The following is an 18,392-nucleotide window of genomic DNA, read 5'->3' as shown; positions in this document are numbered from 1 at the left end:
TTTTAAACCTCAACAATATTCAGTGTGGGGAAAGGAGACGAGAACTGGGAACTCCAGCACAATTGGCAGAAGTGTAAATTGGCTCAGTGTTTTGGGAAGACGGACGTGATAAATCACAGCATGGTGACTACAGTTATTAATACTGTATTATATATTTGAAAGTTGCTAGAAGAGTAGATCTTAGAAGTTCTCATCACAAGAAAAAAATTGTAACTATGAGAGGTGCTGGCTGTTAATTAGACTCGTGGTAATCATTTCACAATACATACAAATTTTTTTAAATTGAGGTATAGTTGATTTACAGTGTGTTAATTTCAGGTGTACAGCCAAGTGATTCAGTTACACATATAATACATACAGATATTGAATCACTATGTTGCACACCTGAAACTAACATAAAGTTACATGTCAATGATATCTCAATTTTTTAAAAAGCTGCTTATGTGGTACAGTCCATTTATATACTGTTTTATATATATTATAGGATGCATTAATTATATAGCCTGTATATTTACATACATGCATTTGTACATGTGTGCTTAGAGAGATGACTGAAAGGATTTTTAGTGGTTGTCTCTGGGGATGAGATTTTTGCATAAAACCCACTTTTTCCTTATGTTTTTTATATTGCTTAATTTTTCTACATGGCTCTGTACTTTTTTCGTAATCCACTTTCTTTTTAATGCCACTTTAATTTTAATAAAAAAGATGACAGGCAGAGCCGAGAATTGCCCCAGCAGCTGTTAAGATTCCCGAGTGTTCATTCTGAGTTAACAGTCCACCTTTGGGGGACATGCTTGCTTAGGAGACAGGGATATTCTTGAGTCAGAGTTAGGGGTCCCAAGAGAAAAATAGTCAAGAAGCCTCAGAGTCGAGGAAGGGAGGGCTACTGTTAGAATCAGCTGGGAAACTTTTTAAAATCCTGTAGCCCAGATTGCACCACTGTCCAATGAAATGGGAAACTCTGAGGTGATCCCAGGCATCCACATTTTTAAAGCTCCCGCATGATTCTGTTGTGTTGAGAACTACTGGACCAGACCAAAAGCTGGAGCTCTGTCTGGTCCACAAGATTCTGGGGACTTTCTCATCCCTGATCAGAGGGCTTGTTGGGGTGGAGGAGGGGAGGGGTTGGGGGACCAACACAGGGAACAATTGTGAAATACACCAGAGGCGCGGCAAGGCATGGGTTGTATTACAGAGACTTTGGGTTAAACTGAGTCCTTTAGATGGAACGGGGTAAAGCGTGTGAGTGGGCGAGCAGGCATGTAACTGACCATTTTCCCCACCACATGTGGTTCTATTTTTGTCCTTTTTTAGGGTTACAGAACAGGCTACACCTACCGCTACCCCTTTGTTCAAGAGAAAACCAAACACAAAAGTGAGGTGGAGATTCCAGCCACGGTCACAGCCTTCGTGTTTGAGGAGGATGGCACTCCGGTGCCCGCCCTGAGGCAACACGCCCAGAAGCAGCAGAAGGAGAAGACCCGCTGGCTCAACACGCCCAACACCTACCTGCGGGTCAACGTGGCCGACGAGGTCCAGAGGAGCATGGGCAGCCCCCGGCCAAAGACCACAGTAAGGAGGGCAGAGGGGGCTCCGCTGGGGAGATTGGGGTGGAAGGAGAGTGCCCGGCTACCTGTGTGGGCTCAGCCGCTTTAAAAGGGAAACAGCAAGTGCAGAAAATGGAAAAATAATGCCCTGTTTGTTTTGTGGAATTCTCCTACACACAGTTGAATGAGTCAGATAAAATTATCACTCATCTAGTATGCAGTGTACTTTTCTCCATTGGGGAATGAAGCTTTGTTGCCCAAGGCTTTATTAAGGTTGTTTAAGCTAACCATTCAACTCTGTAATAAACTTTGACTTCTTTAATCTAATTTCCCTGGACAGAGAAACTTGAAGCTGCCAAAATCTGTACTTGCAAATGTCATACATGCAAATTGTGAAAACAGCAAAGATTTCTGAGGGTTTTTTTTTCCCCTCACACTATCCAGTATCTACTCACAATACAAGGTCCATGTCTGCTATACCAAACCAACCTAAAGTGTCCATGTGATTCTGAATATGCACATCTTGCAATGTTCTTCAATAGGACAATCAGCAAATCTAAAAAAAAAAAAAAAAAAAAAAAAAAAAAAAAAAAAGGGAACAGCAAACCTCCCCTGGGCCTGCACTAGTCCTGTCTTCCTATTGGGCACCTGGGAGCAGCTTCTCATGCCTACAGAGCAGATCACCTGTTTCTTGCACCCCTATGCTGAGTTTTTGGTCCAGAGGGTGGCTGGACCAGGTCACTCCCAGCAGCGTGAAAGCGTTTTGCTCCCATATCTGGAAGGGGCTTCTGGGAAATTCAAGGGAGAGGTACCCAACATTTGAACTGACCATCTGATGCAAAACCAGAAGGTGCGTGGGCTACTTGCTTTATTACGTTGTCCACTCCCTTTATAACCCTCTTCTGTAGAGAGGTGCTTGCTTTAGACGTTAGATGTGTGAGACCTGCCCACAGATTGAGTTTTTACAAATTGTGTGCTCTTTTTCTCTCTCTCCCTCATCACACACCCTGGCTCTTAATTTGATTTTCACCAACAAAGTAGCTGGCAGCCAAATAGAATAGCTCTTCGTTAAAAAAAAAAAAAAAAAAAAAAAAAAAAAAAGCCCTGCAAATTAACATCCATGAGTCATCTAATACTACAACACCAGTGACTGCCTGTCTGTCAAAGCTGGCACCAAGGCTCTGTCCCTCCTCTTAAGTGTTCTTTATGGCCATTGATCTGGGGCCTTTCTTTGGTTGCTGGGTCATTTGCTGTCCCATCTCTGCTCTGGGAGACAGACATCAAAGAGGCCCAAGAGGAGGGAACGTGTTTGTCTAGGCTTGCTGACTTGCATGTAGGCTGGTCGGCCCAGATCTCATGGGGTGGACCACTAGGGGGGGTGGTGAGCCATATGCCTTTGCCTTACCCACCGGGCCTTGTGTGTGTTCAGTGGATGAAGGCCGACGAGGTGGAGAAATCCAGCAGTGGCATGCCCATACGGATCGAAAACCCAAACCAATTTGTGCCTCTGTATACTGACCCCCAAGAAGTGCTGGACATGCGCAACAAGGTAAGGTGATAGCTAATTACCTCCCATCTTTTCTCCCTCAAAGGAGTGGGGGTGGGGGGGGGTCCCCAGGATGCGCCTGACTTACCAACATCCCAGATGCCTCTTATGGAAAAGAAACTACCATTTATTGGCCATATTCCAGGCACAGTGCTAAGCGCTGTGCTTTCGTAGTCCTGTGTAACCCTCAAATAGAGAGGTGCTAGCTTTAGACGTTAGATGTGTCTAAGAGACCAGCCCGCAAATCGAACTTTTACAAATTTTATGCTATTTCCCTTTGGCTCATTTTCAAGATTGCAAAATCCTTTGTGTTTATTTCTCTACCTTTGCTTTACAGTTCACTCACTTATATTTCTAACGTTACTTTAAAAACTTAACTTGTAACAGACCACCTTCCATAGGTCGGGTATGTTCCCAGAACAGTGTTTCAGCGTGTGGTCCTCTGAAGGGCAGATTCCTGGGTCACTCCCACCCCTCCTCCCGTGGGACTGAGATTCAGTATGCGTGGGGTGGCCCCCCAGGAATCTGCAGTTTACACCAATTCCTCAGGGACTTCACAGGAATATTAAAAATTGAGACTCTCCCTCAAGGATCTACTATGCCTCATTTCGCTCTTTATTATCTCAATGACCTGCTCACGGTTAATGAGAATCTGGTGCTCTACATAAACTTCTCATTCACTCTGGAGCAGACGTGGAGACAGACTGTCTCAGAGTGGACGTGATGTGTTACATCTGCCCCCTTGGGCGGCCTTTCTAGTGTGCCCCGGGGATGCTCCCTCCCAACTCCACACCCTGACGCTGGACAGCTAGCTCACTCTCTCCATCCCTTTCCACGCAGCTTCGAGAACAAAACCGACAGGATGTGAAGTCGGCGGGGCCTCAGTCCCAGCTGCTGGCGAGTGTCATCGCTGAGAAGAGCCGAAGCCCGGTACAGCAGACGCTGCCCTTGTCTGGAGGGGAAACCTGTTTGCCTTCTGGGTCTGCAGTGCCTGGGGCTGGGCAGCAGGACCCCTGAGTCCTTATATGCCCACCTTCCCCTGTGATCTTGGGCACTGGTGCTCTTGCTGCAAAACGGACGCTGTGAGGACTGGGGACAGTGTATCATCGCCCCCCCCCCCCCCGCCGTGGGCGCCAGGCAGGGGAAGAGCAGCCCAGCCCGCCCACGGGAGTGATGCGGCTTCTATGCCTCCCCCTTGGAGCTCCCCTCTGCCCTCTGTCAGTGCCCCGCAGAGTGGCCTCTCAGGAGCGCGGCTGGCCTCTCCCAGCGGCTCCAGGCCTGCCTGCCCTGAGCGGTTCTGGCCTCTGTGCGTGGAAAAAGCGTCATCAGGCCGTAGCTCTGGGAAGATGCTCACAGGCTCTCAGAGGGCAGACGTGTATATAAGGACTGGTACTCCTTCCTACAGGATGGGAAGGGGCAGTGGGTTGCCCACACAAACACACGTAGAGTTAGAAAATATAAACTTGTTTCCCTGCTTGAGATAGAAAAGTTTTTGTTTAGCGCTTAGCAAAAGGGGTGAAGGTCAGACTTCTGGCTTGTGTTGGAAACCATTGCTGCTCATTGCAAAGTAGCAATGGCATCTTTCTTAGCAGTAAGGGCAGGGGCGGGGGATACAGGGCCCATTCCTCTCTGCAGAGCAAACTGAGGTGATGTCATGATTTCAGATCAGGCTGCAACCCACCAGGTGGGTGCCCCTTGGCAGGGGGAAGTGTGAAGGTTATGTCATCACCTCCACCCCACCTCAGCTCAGCCAAGACGAGGAACATCAAATGTGCTACAGGGTCAAGGATAGAAATACCCCACGATAGTGGGGGGGAGGTGGGAGTTCAATACTATGAGCAAAATTGTTAAAAACTGCCATTTATACCGAGTGCTCTCCTTGGAGTCCCTCTTCTTGGGATCCTGGTCTTGGACTCTTTTGAACCCCATGATTCTTTAAGATAGGCCCAGTGCTGCCTTCTTTTGGAAGGAGCCCATGGGCCCATCATCAAAAGACTTGATGAGCTAGAGACAGATGGCCTGGAGTGTGTGGTGTGGGCCAGCTGCCCAGGCTCACATCCCCCCCACCACCACTTTCTTTGGCTCCTTGGCTCCAGAGCACTGAATTCCCAAAGGCCGAGATGAGGATGCTGAGTTAGGATAAAGGACTATGGAGTCTGAACTGTCCCGAGCTAGAGGGATCAAAGGATTCCCGAAGCTTACCCAAGGCCCAGCTGGTGAGCTCCCCAGAGCCAGGGGCTCCCCAGAGAGGGTGAAACACAGTGATTTTGCCAATGTCCCTTCAGGGACCTGCAGTACAGGCGGGTTGAAGATCCAAGGTTCAGGACCTTGGCCCCCTTGTTATTTATGACTGTGTGCAAAACAGGACTAACAGTTTGGACGGAGAACGCCAAAGCCACTGTGTGTTCTGCATATGACTTACTGCTGGGTGCCGTGGCTTGTGCTGCTGATGCGGGGTGGTGGGGTGCATGGTGGGGAGCGGCTGGCGGGACACTGGTTGAGCCAACGCTTTGCATGCTGGGTTTTGGCTGACTGACTGCAGGCCGCCCGCTGTATTTGCACGGTGACGGCTGGCAAGCGTCCACAGGAGAGATCGCAATAAAGGTGTGTCTTCCTTCTGCTGGGGAGCATTCTTTGATTTTATTTCCAGGGCAGAGGGAGGACCCTCTGCGTTCATCCAGGCGGTTACAAAGAAGCCGGGTCTTGGGGTGAGGTAGCCGTGGGACGGAGTGAACAACCCCTACCCCGAGGCCCCGAGCTGTTGCCATGGAGCTGCATGCCACGCTGTCCCTAGCAAGACCACTGGCAGCCCCATGAGTCTGAAAGGAAGCTCGGGCCTGGGCCCCGACTGCAGCGTTCAGAGAGCGACACACTCTGTGGTTAACTTTCAGTCCACAGAGAGCCAGCTGATGTCCCAGGGCCAGGCGGATACCAAAGACGAGGCCGAGGAGATAGTGCCCAACCCCTTCAGCCAACTCACGGACCAGGAGCTGGAGGAGTACAAGAAAGAGGTGGAGAGGAAGAAGCTAGAACTCGATGGTAAATAACCCCGGGATGCTGGTGCTTCAGGACCTCCCAGGGCGGAGGGGAGAGCTCGGGGCACCCAGAGAGGCAGCAGAGCAAACCATGGCCCTCACTCCCCGCCAGCAGCCTGGACCCCCTTCCTTCCTGCCCGCCAGGGCCCCCAGGGCTCAATCCAGCCTTGTCTCGCATTCCTTTTCAATCTTCATTTGCTTCTCTCTGTCTCTTCTCTGTCATGTCCTCGATTTGACCTTCCTGCTCCATCACCAAATAATATTCTTATCAGCATGATTTTATTAATCACAACAATGCCCCTCATGGCTCGTGCCTGACAGTTACACGGTGGTGCCACCGTGACCCCACTGACCCTCTCACCCGGGAATAAGGAGTTAATCCGTGAGGAGTGCTTAGGATAGTGCCTATGAATAGGGCCTAGGTCAGTAGACACCAGACAAATGTTAGCTGTAATAATATGTTCATTATAATAGTGATCATAATTATTTTTTTATTTTATTATTTATTTATTTATTTATTATTTACGGCCGTGTTGGGTCTTCATTTCTGTGCGAGGGCTTTCTCCAGTTGCGGCAAGTGGGGGCCACTCTTCATCGCGGTGCGTGGGCCTCTCACTATCGCGGCCTCTCTTGTTGCGGAGCACAGGCTCCAGACGCGCAGGCTCAGTAATTGTGGCTCACGGGCCCAGTTGCTCCGCGGCATGTGGGATCTTCCCAGACCAGGGCTCGAACCCGTGTCCGCCGCATTGGCAGGCAGACTCCCAACCACTGCGCCACCAGGGAAGCCCCCGATCATAATTATTGATGATCTATCAGATTTGGTATAAACCGCTTAGCCTGGCGATCAGAACTGAGTCCTTTATGTCAGAATCCAGCAGCTGAGTCCTTTCTGTCAGAATCTCAGTCAAGCCCATCTCTCCATGCTGAGTCCTAAGCAGTCATACTCTTGATAGCTTGTTCATGCCTTTGTCCCTTCCTGACAGAGTTTCTCTTCTTGGCTAGCCTGATTCAGTATTATCTGCACTTCGGCCTCTGTGGCAAACCCCCTCCAGCCAGGAAGCCCTCTCTGTCCGCCACATGGAGCTGTCCCTTCTCTTTGCTTCAAGTGCACTTGGGGTCTGAGACACAGAATTCAGCTCTTGGTTTTGTCCACCAGGCAAGGCTTTCATTCCCTCAGGGCAGGGCCCTCTTCCACAGCCCCCGTCCCCACCCAGAGTCAGCCATCTTCCTAGGAACAAAGGCACTAGAAGAATCCTAGCCGGCTTTCTTGGAGTTAGCTTGCTTGGAGTTCTTGGTGCCAATCGAAAAAGTAGATAGAAAAATATGGTGCTTTTTGTCTCTAGAGAGTGTTTGGACCGGACATGTAAATTAGATAAATAATAAATAAGCTACATGCAAACAAATCGTGGGCGGGAGTTCCCCTGCAGTCTTGCCGTCCACATCAGGGGTTACATAGTCCATCCAAAGATGTCCTGTGATGGAGGAAACGGAACAGGACTCCGACTCCTCCCATTTACCTCCCCCAGGATGTAGCAGAAATTTTTTTTTAAAGCTAGAGGAAGCAGCTAACTCCAGCCAGGAGAAATGAGGACCAAGCAGAAGAAAGCAGTTGTTTTAAAGCACTCTCGGTCTGCCCACCTCTCCTCTCCTTGACCTCTATCCTGAGCTGGCTTTCTGTATTTTCAGGAGAGAAAGAACCCGCCCCTGAGGAGCCTGGCTCACCTGTAAAGTCTGCACCTGCTTCTCCAGCTCAGAGCCCGGCCAAGTCAGAGACGAAGAGCCCCGTGGGCTCTCCCTCCAAGTCTGTGGACGGTGAGTGGAGCTGAGCAGCTGGGAGGGAGGAGGCGCCTCCTCAGGCCGAGAAGGGGGTCTGCGTAGAGCGTGGGCAGGTATGCACTGCAGGGCACCTGCCTTTCAACAGATGTTGCCCTCCTACGGGAGACTCTCCCCTCTGCTGTTTCTAGGGAACCTGAAACAGGGGTTACCAATTTTAAGCTTGTTCCGTTCACAAGCTGTGACAATACACCTTACAGGTTAAGCTGAGTCTAAGCAATGCTGAGTAAGTTAATGATTGACCCACAGTCTTCTCATCTCTCACTCAGGCCAGGTTGGCTGATGGGCCTTTCTAGATGCACCAGCCCAGTGCTCAGACTTTAATGTTCACAGGGATCACCCAGGGATCAAATGTTAAAATGAAGACACAGTAGGTCTGGGGTGGGACCTGAGACCCTGCATTTCTGGCAAGCCCCCAGGTGAGGTTGATGGTGTCATTCTCAACCTTGGCTGCACATTGGGATCACCTGGGGAGCTTTACAATCCCTGACGCCTGCTGGGGTCCCACCGCAGGGGTTTCTGGGTTCAGTGGTCTAGGAGTGGGCATGGGGGTGTGCCGCCTGGAGTTGTAAGATCTCTCCAGGTGAATCTAATGTGTAGCCCAGGTTGAAAACCACTTTATTAGATACTAGTTTAGAGAACTGAGTTCTAGGCCCAACTCAACTGTTGATTTTAGAAAATCAGATAATCTCCATGCCTCAGTTTCCTTGTCTGTCAGATGGGGCTACTAATATTTTCCCCTTTTAAGGTTCTTATATATATAAGCGAAGGTGTAGATGAAGACATACTTGGAAAGAGTAAAAGCATGATTTAAATATAAGATCTAATTATGGTTATGATTAATAATATACATATGATGGATAATAATATGATAGTCCAAACCTCCTAGATCATGCAAGTGTCTTTAATGAGCTCCTGGAATCGCTCCGGGGCATGAATGCTCCTCCCCTGGGGCACGCCACCCCAACTGTGAGCCCTCACCAGGGAGGGCTGAACCCCAGGCAGACAGTAGCAGTTGGGTGTCCTGATAGAACCTTCCCCCTCCTGGGTAGAATGGCCACACGTGTGGATGCAGCTCGAGTCCCCAACCCTGAGCTCCCTCCGTAAGTGAACTGCTGCCTTGAGCACAGGCCCAGCATTGGCAGAGGAAACCCATCTGCTTGAGGCCAGAGCCCCAAGTGGATGTCCCATGACTGTGTTCATTGTGTCTCATTGTGGTGTTGTCAACCTGCCTCCACAACGTCTTCCTTTCTCTTCCCGTTTGTGCCTTCATCGAGGGAGTTTCCTCCGATTCTGAATACTTGTCTCTGTAGTAATTACAGAGAGGCTGTTTACTAACTCACTCCAATACGTGCAATGGGGGAGGGACAACGGTTACAAAGGAAATATGTTGCTCCTCAGTTTTTTCTTTTGCCGCTCACAACCCTGCCTTCGGGAGGTTTCCTGACCATAAAGGTCATGACCAATTCCACATGTGCTGTGCATGGTTTAGGCATCCCTCTAGGATAGACACACATAGGTCATACCTGTGCACTAACACACTCCTGTACTTGCATGGGACATGCCACCCACAGTGAATGGGCCTTGGGCCAGCTGCTGGACGCCCGCTTTGGCGGAGGGCTTGTGGCCCTCGGGAGCACATCTGCACCCCCCCTTCCTAGTGCATGGGCCACTCTAAGGAGCCCATGACCTCTTCTAGGGCTGGGGGCCAGAGCCTGAATGGCCTTGGGAACCAACTGCCTTATCTGGATGCAGAGAGCACCCGGCCTGACTGCCGTCTGCAGCATCCCTGCACCAACTGCAGGAAGGCGAGCCCACTGGAGAGGAGGCTGGTGGCAGGAGTGGGACAAGGGGTGGCAATTTCATTTAGGCTGTTGGGAGCCCCTTAGAGTGACCTCTGCTACTCAGTGGGACAGAAGGGGGGAGGAGAGGGGTGTGAGGGGTGAGATCACTGCTTTCCCACCGCCTGACGTCGTTCCCACTGCAGCAGGATTCCTGCTTCTCTCTGGCCCAAATCTACGCTCCATGGAGAGGCACACTCTAGTTGAGGTGTTAGAGAAGAGTCTTCCTGTAACACAGGCAGAGCTGGGGAGCGTGGACCTCCTTGGTGCCTTCCCCGCGTGAAGAGGCACCAGTTGGAGCTGTCTGGGGTGACCGGTGTGAAGTGGGGCTGGGTGGCCTTGGCCAGGCTGCCCATTGGCTTGCCCAGCTCCTCAGGGCAACAGGGCTGACCCCCTGAGTAGCGTCTGCACTTTGACATGTAGCTCACCCATCGGATCAGGAATGACTTTTTCACCATTTGTCACCATGCTCTCAAATCCTCTTGTGCTAATTCACCTCAACGTCACTCCTCATCTGTCTCCCTGACTCCTACCCCCTCAGCCTCTCTGAAGGAGTCCTTCCAGTCCTCTTCTCTCACATCTGGCCATCTCTGTCATCACCTTCTCTGTGACTGGCTCCTGACTGTCCCTGCCCCTGCTGACTCAATCCCCCCAGGGGCCCCTCAGGACCACTGGCTATGCCTGCAAAGAAATAGCCCTGCATTCAACATCAGAAGATCAGCTCTGTCACTTACTAATTTAGCCATCTCAAATAAGTTGCATAACAACACTGCAGAATGGGGGACTAACATGAATCCTTGCCTTTCCTAACTTACAGCATTGTTATCAGGATAAAATGAGCTCATAAATATAAAAGGACCTTGTATTGTGCTTTCATAAATGAGTTCTCATTATGTACTGTGTTCTCAGGATTGTGAGAGATACTACGCTGCTTGCTGTTTTAAGCCACTGAGTTTTGGTGTGGTTTGCTATGCAGCAGTAGATAATTATTAAATCATAGTGCCTAATGAGAACTGGTTTATGGAAATTAGTTCTTCTGTGGGTTGACTAGGCTCAGCAGGGTGGTTCTTCTTCTCCACTGATGTCAGCTGGGGCTGCAGTCATCTGGTTGCCTGACTAAGCTAGAACTTCCAACTTGGTGCACTCACATGTCAGGTGCCTTGTCAGGGGCAGCTGGAAGGCTGGGCTCAGCTGGGACAGTGGAATGGCTGGGCCTCTTTCTCTGTCTCTCTGTCTGTCTGTCTGTCTCTCCACATAACTGTAGGTCCTTTCCATGTGGCCTCTCCATCTGTGTTTCCATCAAGGCGGTTGGACTTTACACATGGTGCCTGAAGGCTCTCCAAACTATAGAAGCAGAAGCTGCTGGGCCTTCTTAATTCTTCGGCCTGAGGCTGGCTCAGTGGCACTTCCTCTGCATTCTGTTGGTTTCTCCAAGCCACAGGGCCAGCCCAGATTCAGTGTGGGGAGGGGACCACACTCAAGTGTAAAATTAATATATTGGTGGTAGGTTTAGAGAAGGGCAAAATCATTGTCAAATGTCAAGGGAGGCTGGAACCGGACCTTGGGGAGATATATGCTTGGACTGGCAGATAAGAGTAGAGTGGGCTGTCCAGGGAGTGGGCATTTCTGGAAGGGGACATCAGAGGACTGAGAGGCAAGTGTTTGGATACCAAGGGATAGTGAGAAATCCAGTCTGAGAGGTAGGTACCCAAACAAGCTCGGCATCTCCCTACCAAAGCACCTCCCCTTCCTCCTCCAGCCTCTTCAAGCATTTCAGCTCTTCCCAAGCCGCAAGGGTGTGGCTATGGACCCGGGCTGCCAAGTCCAATCTTGTTCCAAATCCACTCTCCCTATTCCCCTCTGCTTCCTGGCCACCGTCCTTGGATAGATCCCCCAATTTTCCAGCCTCCACCCCATTCCACCCACCCTACACCTGTCTCCTACTCCCAGAGCTCCAAGTGCCCCATCTAGGAGAGGAAGCCAGTGGTTCATCTTAGGAGATGCTAGAAGGTGAGTTCGCATCTGCCGCAGCTCCTGGGGCCCTTCAAATAGCTGAAGACCCAGGTAGTTCTGACCTTAACTGTCGTGGGCTGTTAACAAAGGAGGGATCTGGGCTCTCAGAGCTGGTCCTTGATACTTTCCTTACTGGGGCCCAATAAGTATTTATTTCTAGAGCCTTGACTGCTGCCCTTTCTCTTGGCCAACTGCACCCTCCAGGGGTCTCTGTCCCCTCCCGCTGAGGGAGTGGTGACCTCGGTCTGGAACCCAACTCCTCCAAGGCCCATGGCGCCTCCCAGCCCCACGTTCCATTTGCTGGTGCTCCCCAGACAATTCATGGTGCGGGAGCTCTGTGAGATGCTGGTGGCATGCCCGGTGTGGCCTTGTTTTCTGGCTGGGGAGAAGAATCCTGGTGTGCTCTCCTAGAGCAAGCCAGCAGGGGCTGCATTTGCAGATGCAGCTAAAGGGGCAGGCATGGGTGAAGGCCACTGCTGGGGCGAGGATACCTATCACCACAGGGCAGGAAATGGCACCTGGGCAGAATGGGGGGGTCCTCTGATCCATAGTTGTGTTCGTGGAGCTAGAAGGCAGGTAACAAAATCATCTGAGAGGGTGTGACTTGAGAAACACGTCCTCACGGGTCATCCAAGTGAGGGGCCATTGGAGGTACAAGAGCCCAGGAGGCCGAGAGTGGGAACAGGGGACTAGGTACATGAGACAAAGGCCAGCATGCAGGGCTGCTGTTTGTTTACAAGGTTGGGTCCAGTTCAGCGTAGAAGGCTCAGGCTGGGACAGACAAGAAAGAAGGTGAGGTATGGTGTTAGCTTGGTTAGACTAAAACCATTCACATGTTCATTTGTTTGCTTATGCATTCAACCATTCATGGATTCCACAACCATTTTTTGAGTACCTCCTATAAGCTAGTCACGTAGATAATTAAACACAGTCTTGTCTGATTTATTTCAGTTTTGAGGGGAGAGATAGGCATAAAAAAGAAGTGATTGTTTTACAGTCACTGTGATGGAAATTTATCTACTAGGGGCCGAAAGGAAGGAGTGACAAATTCTACCTGGAAGCAGGGATGGGACCAGGAAAGACTTTAAGGGGAGGGTAACACTCAAGCTGATTGATTGTGTGGGTGATGGTTGGGGACACAGAGAAGAGAGAGAAGGGTGGTCCAGATAGAGGGAAACAGACTGCAATGGCAAGGAGGGGTCCAGGGACCAGAGGGTTGATGAGGCCAAAAGCAGGTGAAGAGAGGAGAGGGGAGCGGTCAGGGGGAAGGCTGTGTCTGGACTGCTTTTCTGCATTCAAGAGAATGGCCAGTGATGACCATGGGAATGCATGGTGGGCGGGAGGGCAGTAAGGGCCATTGGAGTCAAGGGCATTAGAGGACTTGGTAGCTGGATGATGGCAGGATGCGGGCCAGACAGTAGGAAGAATGGAAGCCAGAGCCAAGGTCTTCAGTACTAAGAGGAGACAGTCCTCAGGAGTTATTGGAGAAGACGTTTGCTTACTCAGATAGTTAAACTAGCCCATGCTAACTGTTCCCAAATTTACCCCCCTCTGTCCCATCTTCCATGTAACCAGACATTTCTCCAGTCTTTACCCCGTCAAGAACCCTAGCCTTTTCCCAAGACATCTATCTTGCCCCACTCTGTCTGTAAGTGACACCAGTCTCCCACCTTCCCCAGCTCCCACACTCCCACTTTCTTGTGGTGTGATATCCCTCACACTCACACACATGCACACTCACACACATGCACAATCACACACACCCCTCTCAGTTTCACGTAGTGAAAAGAACACTAGGCTGGGATGGCAGGAAGCTGAGGTCTGCCCGCTTTTACTGCTTTACTCAGTTTTCCTATCTGTAAAATGGGGAGGAGCTAGATGATCTTTACCTTCCTTTCTACTTTTCAAAGTCTACAGTTTTAGAATTTTCCCTCCTCCTTCCCCATCCAGGCATTTCAAAGCTTGAGTGGAAGCAGGGTGGGATGAGAGTGGGAAGGAGGAGAAAGGGCGACAGGAGGGTTTCATTCCTGGCCTTGAATAGGGTGGCAATCTGTAGGGTCCATGCCACTCAGGGAATTCCACCCTCCCTCTGCCTGCCCCTCTCTGCCTACTGGGAAGATACTCTCGATTTTTCAAAAGTTCCTCAGTGGTGTAGGAAATGAAATGGGTATGAAAACATGTCATTTCCATATTTTTACTAGTGAAACTGAACCAGTTGCAACAATTCTTAGATGCGTCCCCTGAGTTGTCCATGACACTGCCCTCCCCTTCCTACAGCCTCTCTGTAGTCTGCGTCTGTTCCCTTGTTCTGTCCGCTCCTAGGAAAGCTCCCAACCGGGCCCTTGCTGGGCTGCTGCCGTGTCTGGAGATCACTACCTGTTTACATTTGTAGGCAAGAGCCCAGAGTCCCTGGCCTGCCAAGGGCCTGTTCTCTCCTGTTTGGGAGAGAACCCTGCCTACCCCTTTCCCCTTACCATGTCAGCCGGCCCCTCTCTTTGCTCTAGACTTCCTTTATATAATTGCCTAGAAATGGTTCTGTTAGCCCCAGGTTGAAGCTCTCGCCTGAATGAAATCTTATGGGTCACGTCTTTGGATCTTTTTCTAGAAGACGCTAAGAAGACGGAAACAAGCAAAGCCACCACAGAGCCGGAAGCGACGCAGCCAGAAGGAGTGGTGGTCAACGGCAGGGAGGACGAGCGGACGGCAGAGGACATCCTCAGCAAAAGCCTCAGCCGGATGACCACCAGCGCCGACACGGATGTCGATACCTCGAAGGACAAAACAGAGTCAGTCACCAGTGGCCCCATGTCCCCAGAGGGCTCGCCTTCCAAGTCTCCCTCAAAGAAGAAGAAGAAATTCCGCACCCCGTCCTTCCTGAAGAAGAGCAAAAAGAAGGAGAAAGTGGAGTCCTGATGCGCAGCCCCCTGGGGCTCCCATCTGCGTCCCCCCTCCCCTCCCTCACCGTCTCCCATCTCTGTCCCTGGAAGCACGGGGCCAAGGAGGGGTCGAATAGGCCCTGGATCACACTCTGATGGGACACTTAGAGATTACCCCACCAACCCCTCATTTTACAGTTGCCCCACAGAAATCAGGTGACTTTCCCAAGGTCATGCAGCTGGTTCGTGGCGGAGCCTGCCCTGGAAGTCAGGTCTTCTGGCTCCCAGCCCAGTGCTCTTTCCACTGCACGACACTGCCTCGCTGTGGGCCGCCCTTGTGAGGACGCTGCCCCCGATCTGAGCCCGGGACGAGGGGCCAAAGTCAGCCGCAAGCTCTCACAAATCAGACCCAAATCAGACAGGTCGAGGCTTCCCTGAGCAAGGCCCTTGTCCTTGCGTGAACCCAACCTCCTGCTCACGGAGCTGTCACTATGTTTAGAAACCTCTCTTCTCTTTCCCATAGGGTAACTGCCCTGCTGCTCACAGTAACCACACAAGTGGACCCGTCCCCTCCACCAGAAGTTAATCCTTGTTCCCAAGGGCTGATGGCTTAGCTTGTGCTCCCCCAACCACTAACCCCGAGCTTTCTTCATGGAACCTCTGGAATGACGGCCGGAATTGTTGTAAGAGAGGGCAGACGTGAGGGCAGCCAGATCAGCCACAATGTGGAGGATGGTTCGATCAATATAAGAAGCCAGGAACCTGACCCATTTGAATTGTGCATCTCAGGCGCTTCAAAACTAAAACGAAATTTAGCTTAGGAAAAACTTCTGTCATGAGCAGGGCCGAAATTTGGGGAAATTTCGATCCTCTGTTGGCTTTGGGCTGTACAAGGAGGACCAGGACAGCGTGGATATGCGATGCCTTTCAAGCATTGCCTGACTCTCAGGGCGGCACAGCTCACTCTGTCCCCCTCCGGTCCGGCATCTGGGATCCCCTGACCTTCCCTTAGACCTAGAAGCCCTGGCTCACAGCCTGGAACTGGCATCTTACACTTGGCCCCTTGACCTTGGCTCCTCTGGGTTCTGACTCAGTCACTCTAGACCCAGCAGAGGAGAATGAGGTGAGCCGTTCAGGATTAATCCTCTCAGACCAGCTCTCAGAGAAAGGCTTGGGTGTCCCTGGCCCTGTCACTGTCTGCCCATCAATCCTGGGGCCTGTAAGAGCCACAGCTATTTTTTTAGATGCCGTCACTATCTTTTCATACTCTTCCCTGGGGCTTTGATTTATGAGCACCATTGACTCCTAAAAAATAGACAATCCATTCTCTTTAAAGCACAGTGTCTTCAAAGAATATTTTCCCTTTCTGTCCTGAATATTGTCAAAGTATTTTTGAAAGTTCTTAATCATAGTTTTCCATTTTTGAGCACTTACTACAACACACACACACACACACACACACGCACACACACACACACACACACACTGTGCAGGCTTCACATACACTATATCCTTTAACCCTCGTGATAATTCTGTGATGTGGGTCAGATTATTCCCATTTTATGGGTCAGAGAACTGAGCCCCCCAAAGGATAATTGACTTGTTCCAGTGACTTGGCTAGAAAGATTCAGAGCCTGGATTTGAACCCAGGTCCGTCTGAGTCCAGAGCCTTTGCACTTAACAGCTATGATGATCAGAAAACTTTAATCTCCGAGGGTGGTTGTTTTAGTCCTGGACCGTTTCGTTTCTGTGACTGGTCTCCACTGCATAATGTTAGCACTTGAAGTGAAGGTAGGAAACCACCTGTGTTCTCCCCGATCAGCGCACAGTAAGTTCCTGGTGAATGTGGGCTGTGACAGGGCCAGTGTGGACCTCTGACAAAGGAGAGGCCAGAGCCTTCTGGTTGGGGCAGGAAACACCATCATCATTGGGCTATTTCTTGAGAAGGAAGGAAACTGACACATGACTAAGGAAAACACAAATACTGTGTGTCCCTAGAGCAGATTCCTAACTGCTACCCAGACCCATCTCTCTGTTCTGCTTCTGATTGAGTCAAGTCTTGTGACGGACAACCCAAGACAGAAAAGTCTGTGACACGGCAAATGCCTTTCAAAGCCACTCCTTTGATGCCTTCTTTTAAAAAAATGAAGATTTCACATTCATTCATTCATCCCAATATTTGTTAAGCATCCACTAAGCAGCAGGCATTATGCTGACATTAAAAGAAAACAATCGTTGTGACTAGAAAAATCAGCAGCAGGCAGTGTTAAGAGAAAGGTAGAGGGGACCCAACCACTGATGCAGCTTTTTATGTTTGAGTGGTTGTCGCTCAGAGATGATGTCAACAGACTCTTTGCTTTCAACACATTCTCTTTATTCCCTTTAAAACAGGGAGGCCTCATTTAGGTGAACGTGCCAGGGCCTTGCAGGAGTTTATGCCATGGGGCCACCTCATATCCATCCATCTGTTCTTTCCCCATGCATTCAAAAACCACGCATGAGCTTAGGTCATGGACCAAGCTTGAGGGCAGGACATGGTCCCTGCCTGAAGGAGGTTCCTAAGTCTAGGAAGAATGTAAACAAGTTACAGAACGGGCAAGGGTGCAGAGGAGGTGTAAGGAAGCATTGATTGGCTATCTTCCAGGCCAGAGAAACCTTCCTGAAAGGAGTGAGGGTTAAGTTAGGTTTTCAAAACAAAAAGGAATTTTCCAGGAGGACAAGAGGATTAGTAGGACACTGGTGATGAGGGACGAGCACGTGCAAAGGCACGGAAGCATGAAACGCCATGACGCGTCCGTGGAGTAATTCAGTGCGGCCGGGACAGAAAGTGTGAGTCAGGCGATGGGGTTCACTTCACAGGTGGGCAGGGGTGGGTCATAAAAAAACTTGTAGAAGGTGTGGGGGAGTGGGACTTTATCATGAACGGGGTTTGGAGCTGCTGAGGGCTTGTGGTCAGGGTAGATCGTGAGCAGGTTGCATCTTAGAAAAATTCCTTTGGTGACTGAGCGGAGAACTGACTGCAGGGGGCAGCGCTGGAGGCATGGGAGGTCTCCGCAAGGAGGCCTTTCGGAAACTGGAACGGATGTCGTGGCCTGCCTTACACTGCCTTTTCCTTTATAGCAAATAGTGAGCTGGGAGCACAGAATTCATTCCCATGACATTCTTTAGATAAGGCATCTTAAGAGAGCTTTTCAACAAGGAGAGGGAACTATTCAGAGAGCTAATGCTCAGCGCAGCTTCCAGTTCTGTTTTGTCTTGGTGTAGAGTTGCTGGGAGAGCTGTCAGGTCACCCTGCCCATTTCTCCTCCTCCTGCACGTATAGGATGCGGCTGGCCTGGCTCCAGGCTCGAGGCCAGGTGCTCAGTGCTGCTGAAGCAGATGTGCCATTCAAACAAGACCACAGGCTCTTAGGGTGAGAGGAAGGGACTTATTCTTTGGCTCTGAATACAAGTTGGCTGAATACTTTGGCCAGTGTCTGTCTGGAGAAAAATGTACATGTGAGGAGCTCAGCATTGTTAGGTGATAGGATGGTTTCTAGTAAAGCTTGGATATGCTGTGGAAAAGGATGACAAAATGTGGACAAACACGTTATGTTATAGATGCTGAGCTGAGGAGTGGAGAGGTTTCTGAGCCTGTTTCCTTGGGAAGAGGGGCAGGGGTGGGAGTGCGGAGGCAGAGGTTGTTACAGAGATGCAAGC

At 50.5% G+C, this 18,392-nt stretch overlaps 1 protein-coding gene across 1 annotated transcript in view; it reads left to right on the top strand.

Annotated features, from left to right (window-relative positions):
• Window positions 1–16,393, top strand: part of ADD2 (adducin 2) — a 104,619-nt gene extending 88,226 nt beyond the window's left edge. Inside the window, exons 11-16 of the mRNA XM_068564129.1 lie at window positions 1,318–1,575; window positions 2,980–3,099; window positions 3,937–4,026; window positions 5,988–6,135; window positions 7,818–7,943; window positions 14,424–16,393. Coding sequence (XP_068420230.1) covers window positions 1,318–1,575; window positions 2,980–3,099; window positions 3,937–4,026; window positions 5,988–6,135; window positions 7,818–7,943; window positions 14,424–14,731 — 1,050 coding nt within the window. The 3' untranslated portion in view covers window positions 14,732–16,393. The remainder of the gene's footprint in view (window positions 1–1,317; window positions 1,576–2,979; window positions 3,100–3,936; window positions 4,027–5,987; window positions 6,136–7,817; window positions 7,944–14,423) is intronic.
• The last annotated feature ends 1,999 nt before the right edge of the window (window positions 16,394–18,392 follow it).

This window comes from Eschrichtius robustus, chromosome 15 (assembly GCF_028021215.1).
Source record: "Eschrichtius robustus isolate mEscRob2 chromosome 15, mEscRob2.pri, whole genome shotgun sequence".
Lineage (NCBI taxonomy): Eukaryota > Metazoa > Chordata > Mammalia > Artiodactyla > Eschrichtiidae > Eschrichtius > Eschrichtius robustus.
This window is presented reverse-complemented; position numbering and strand designations above follow the sequence as displayed.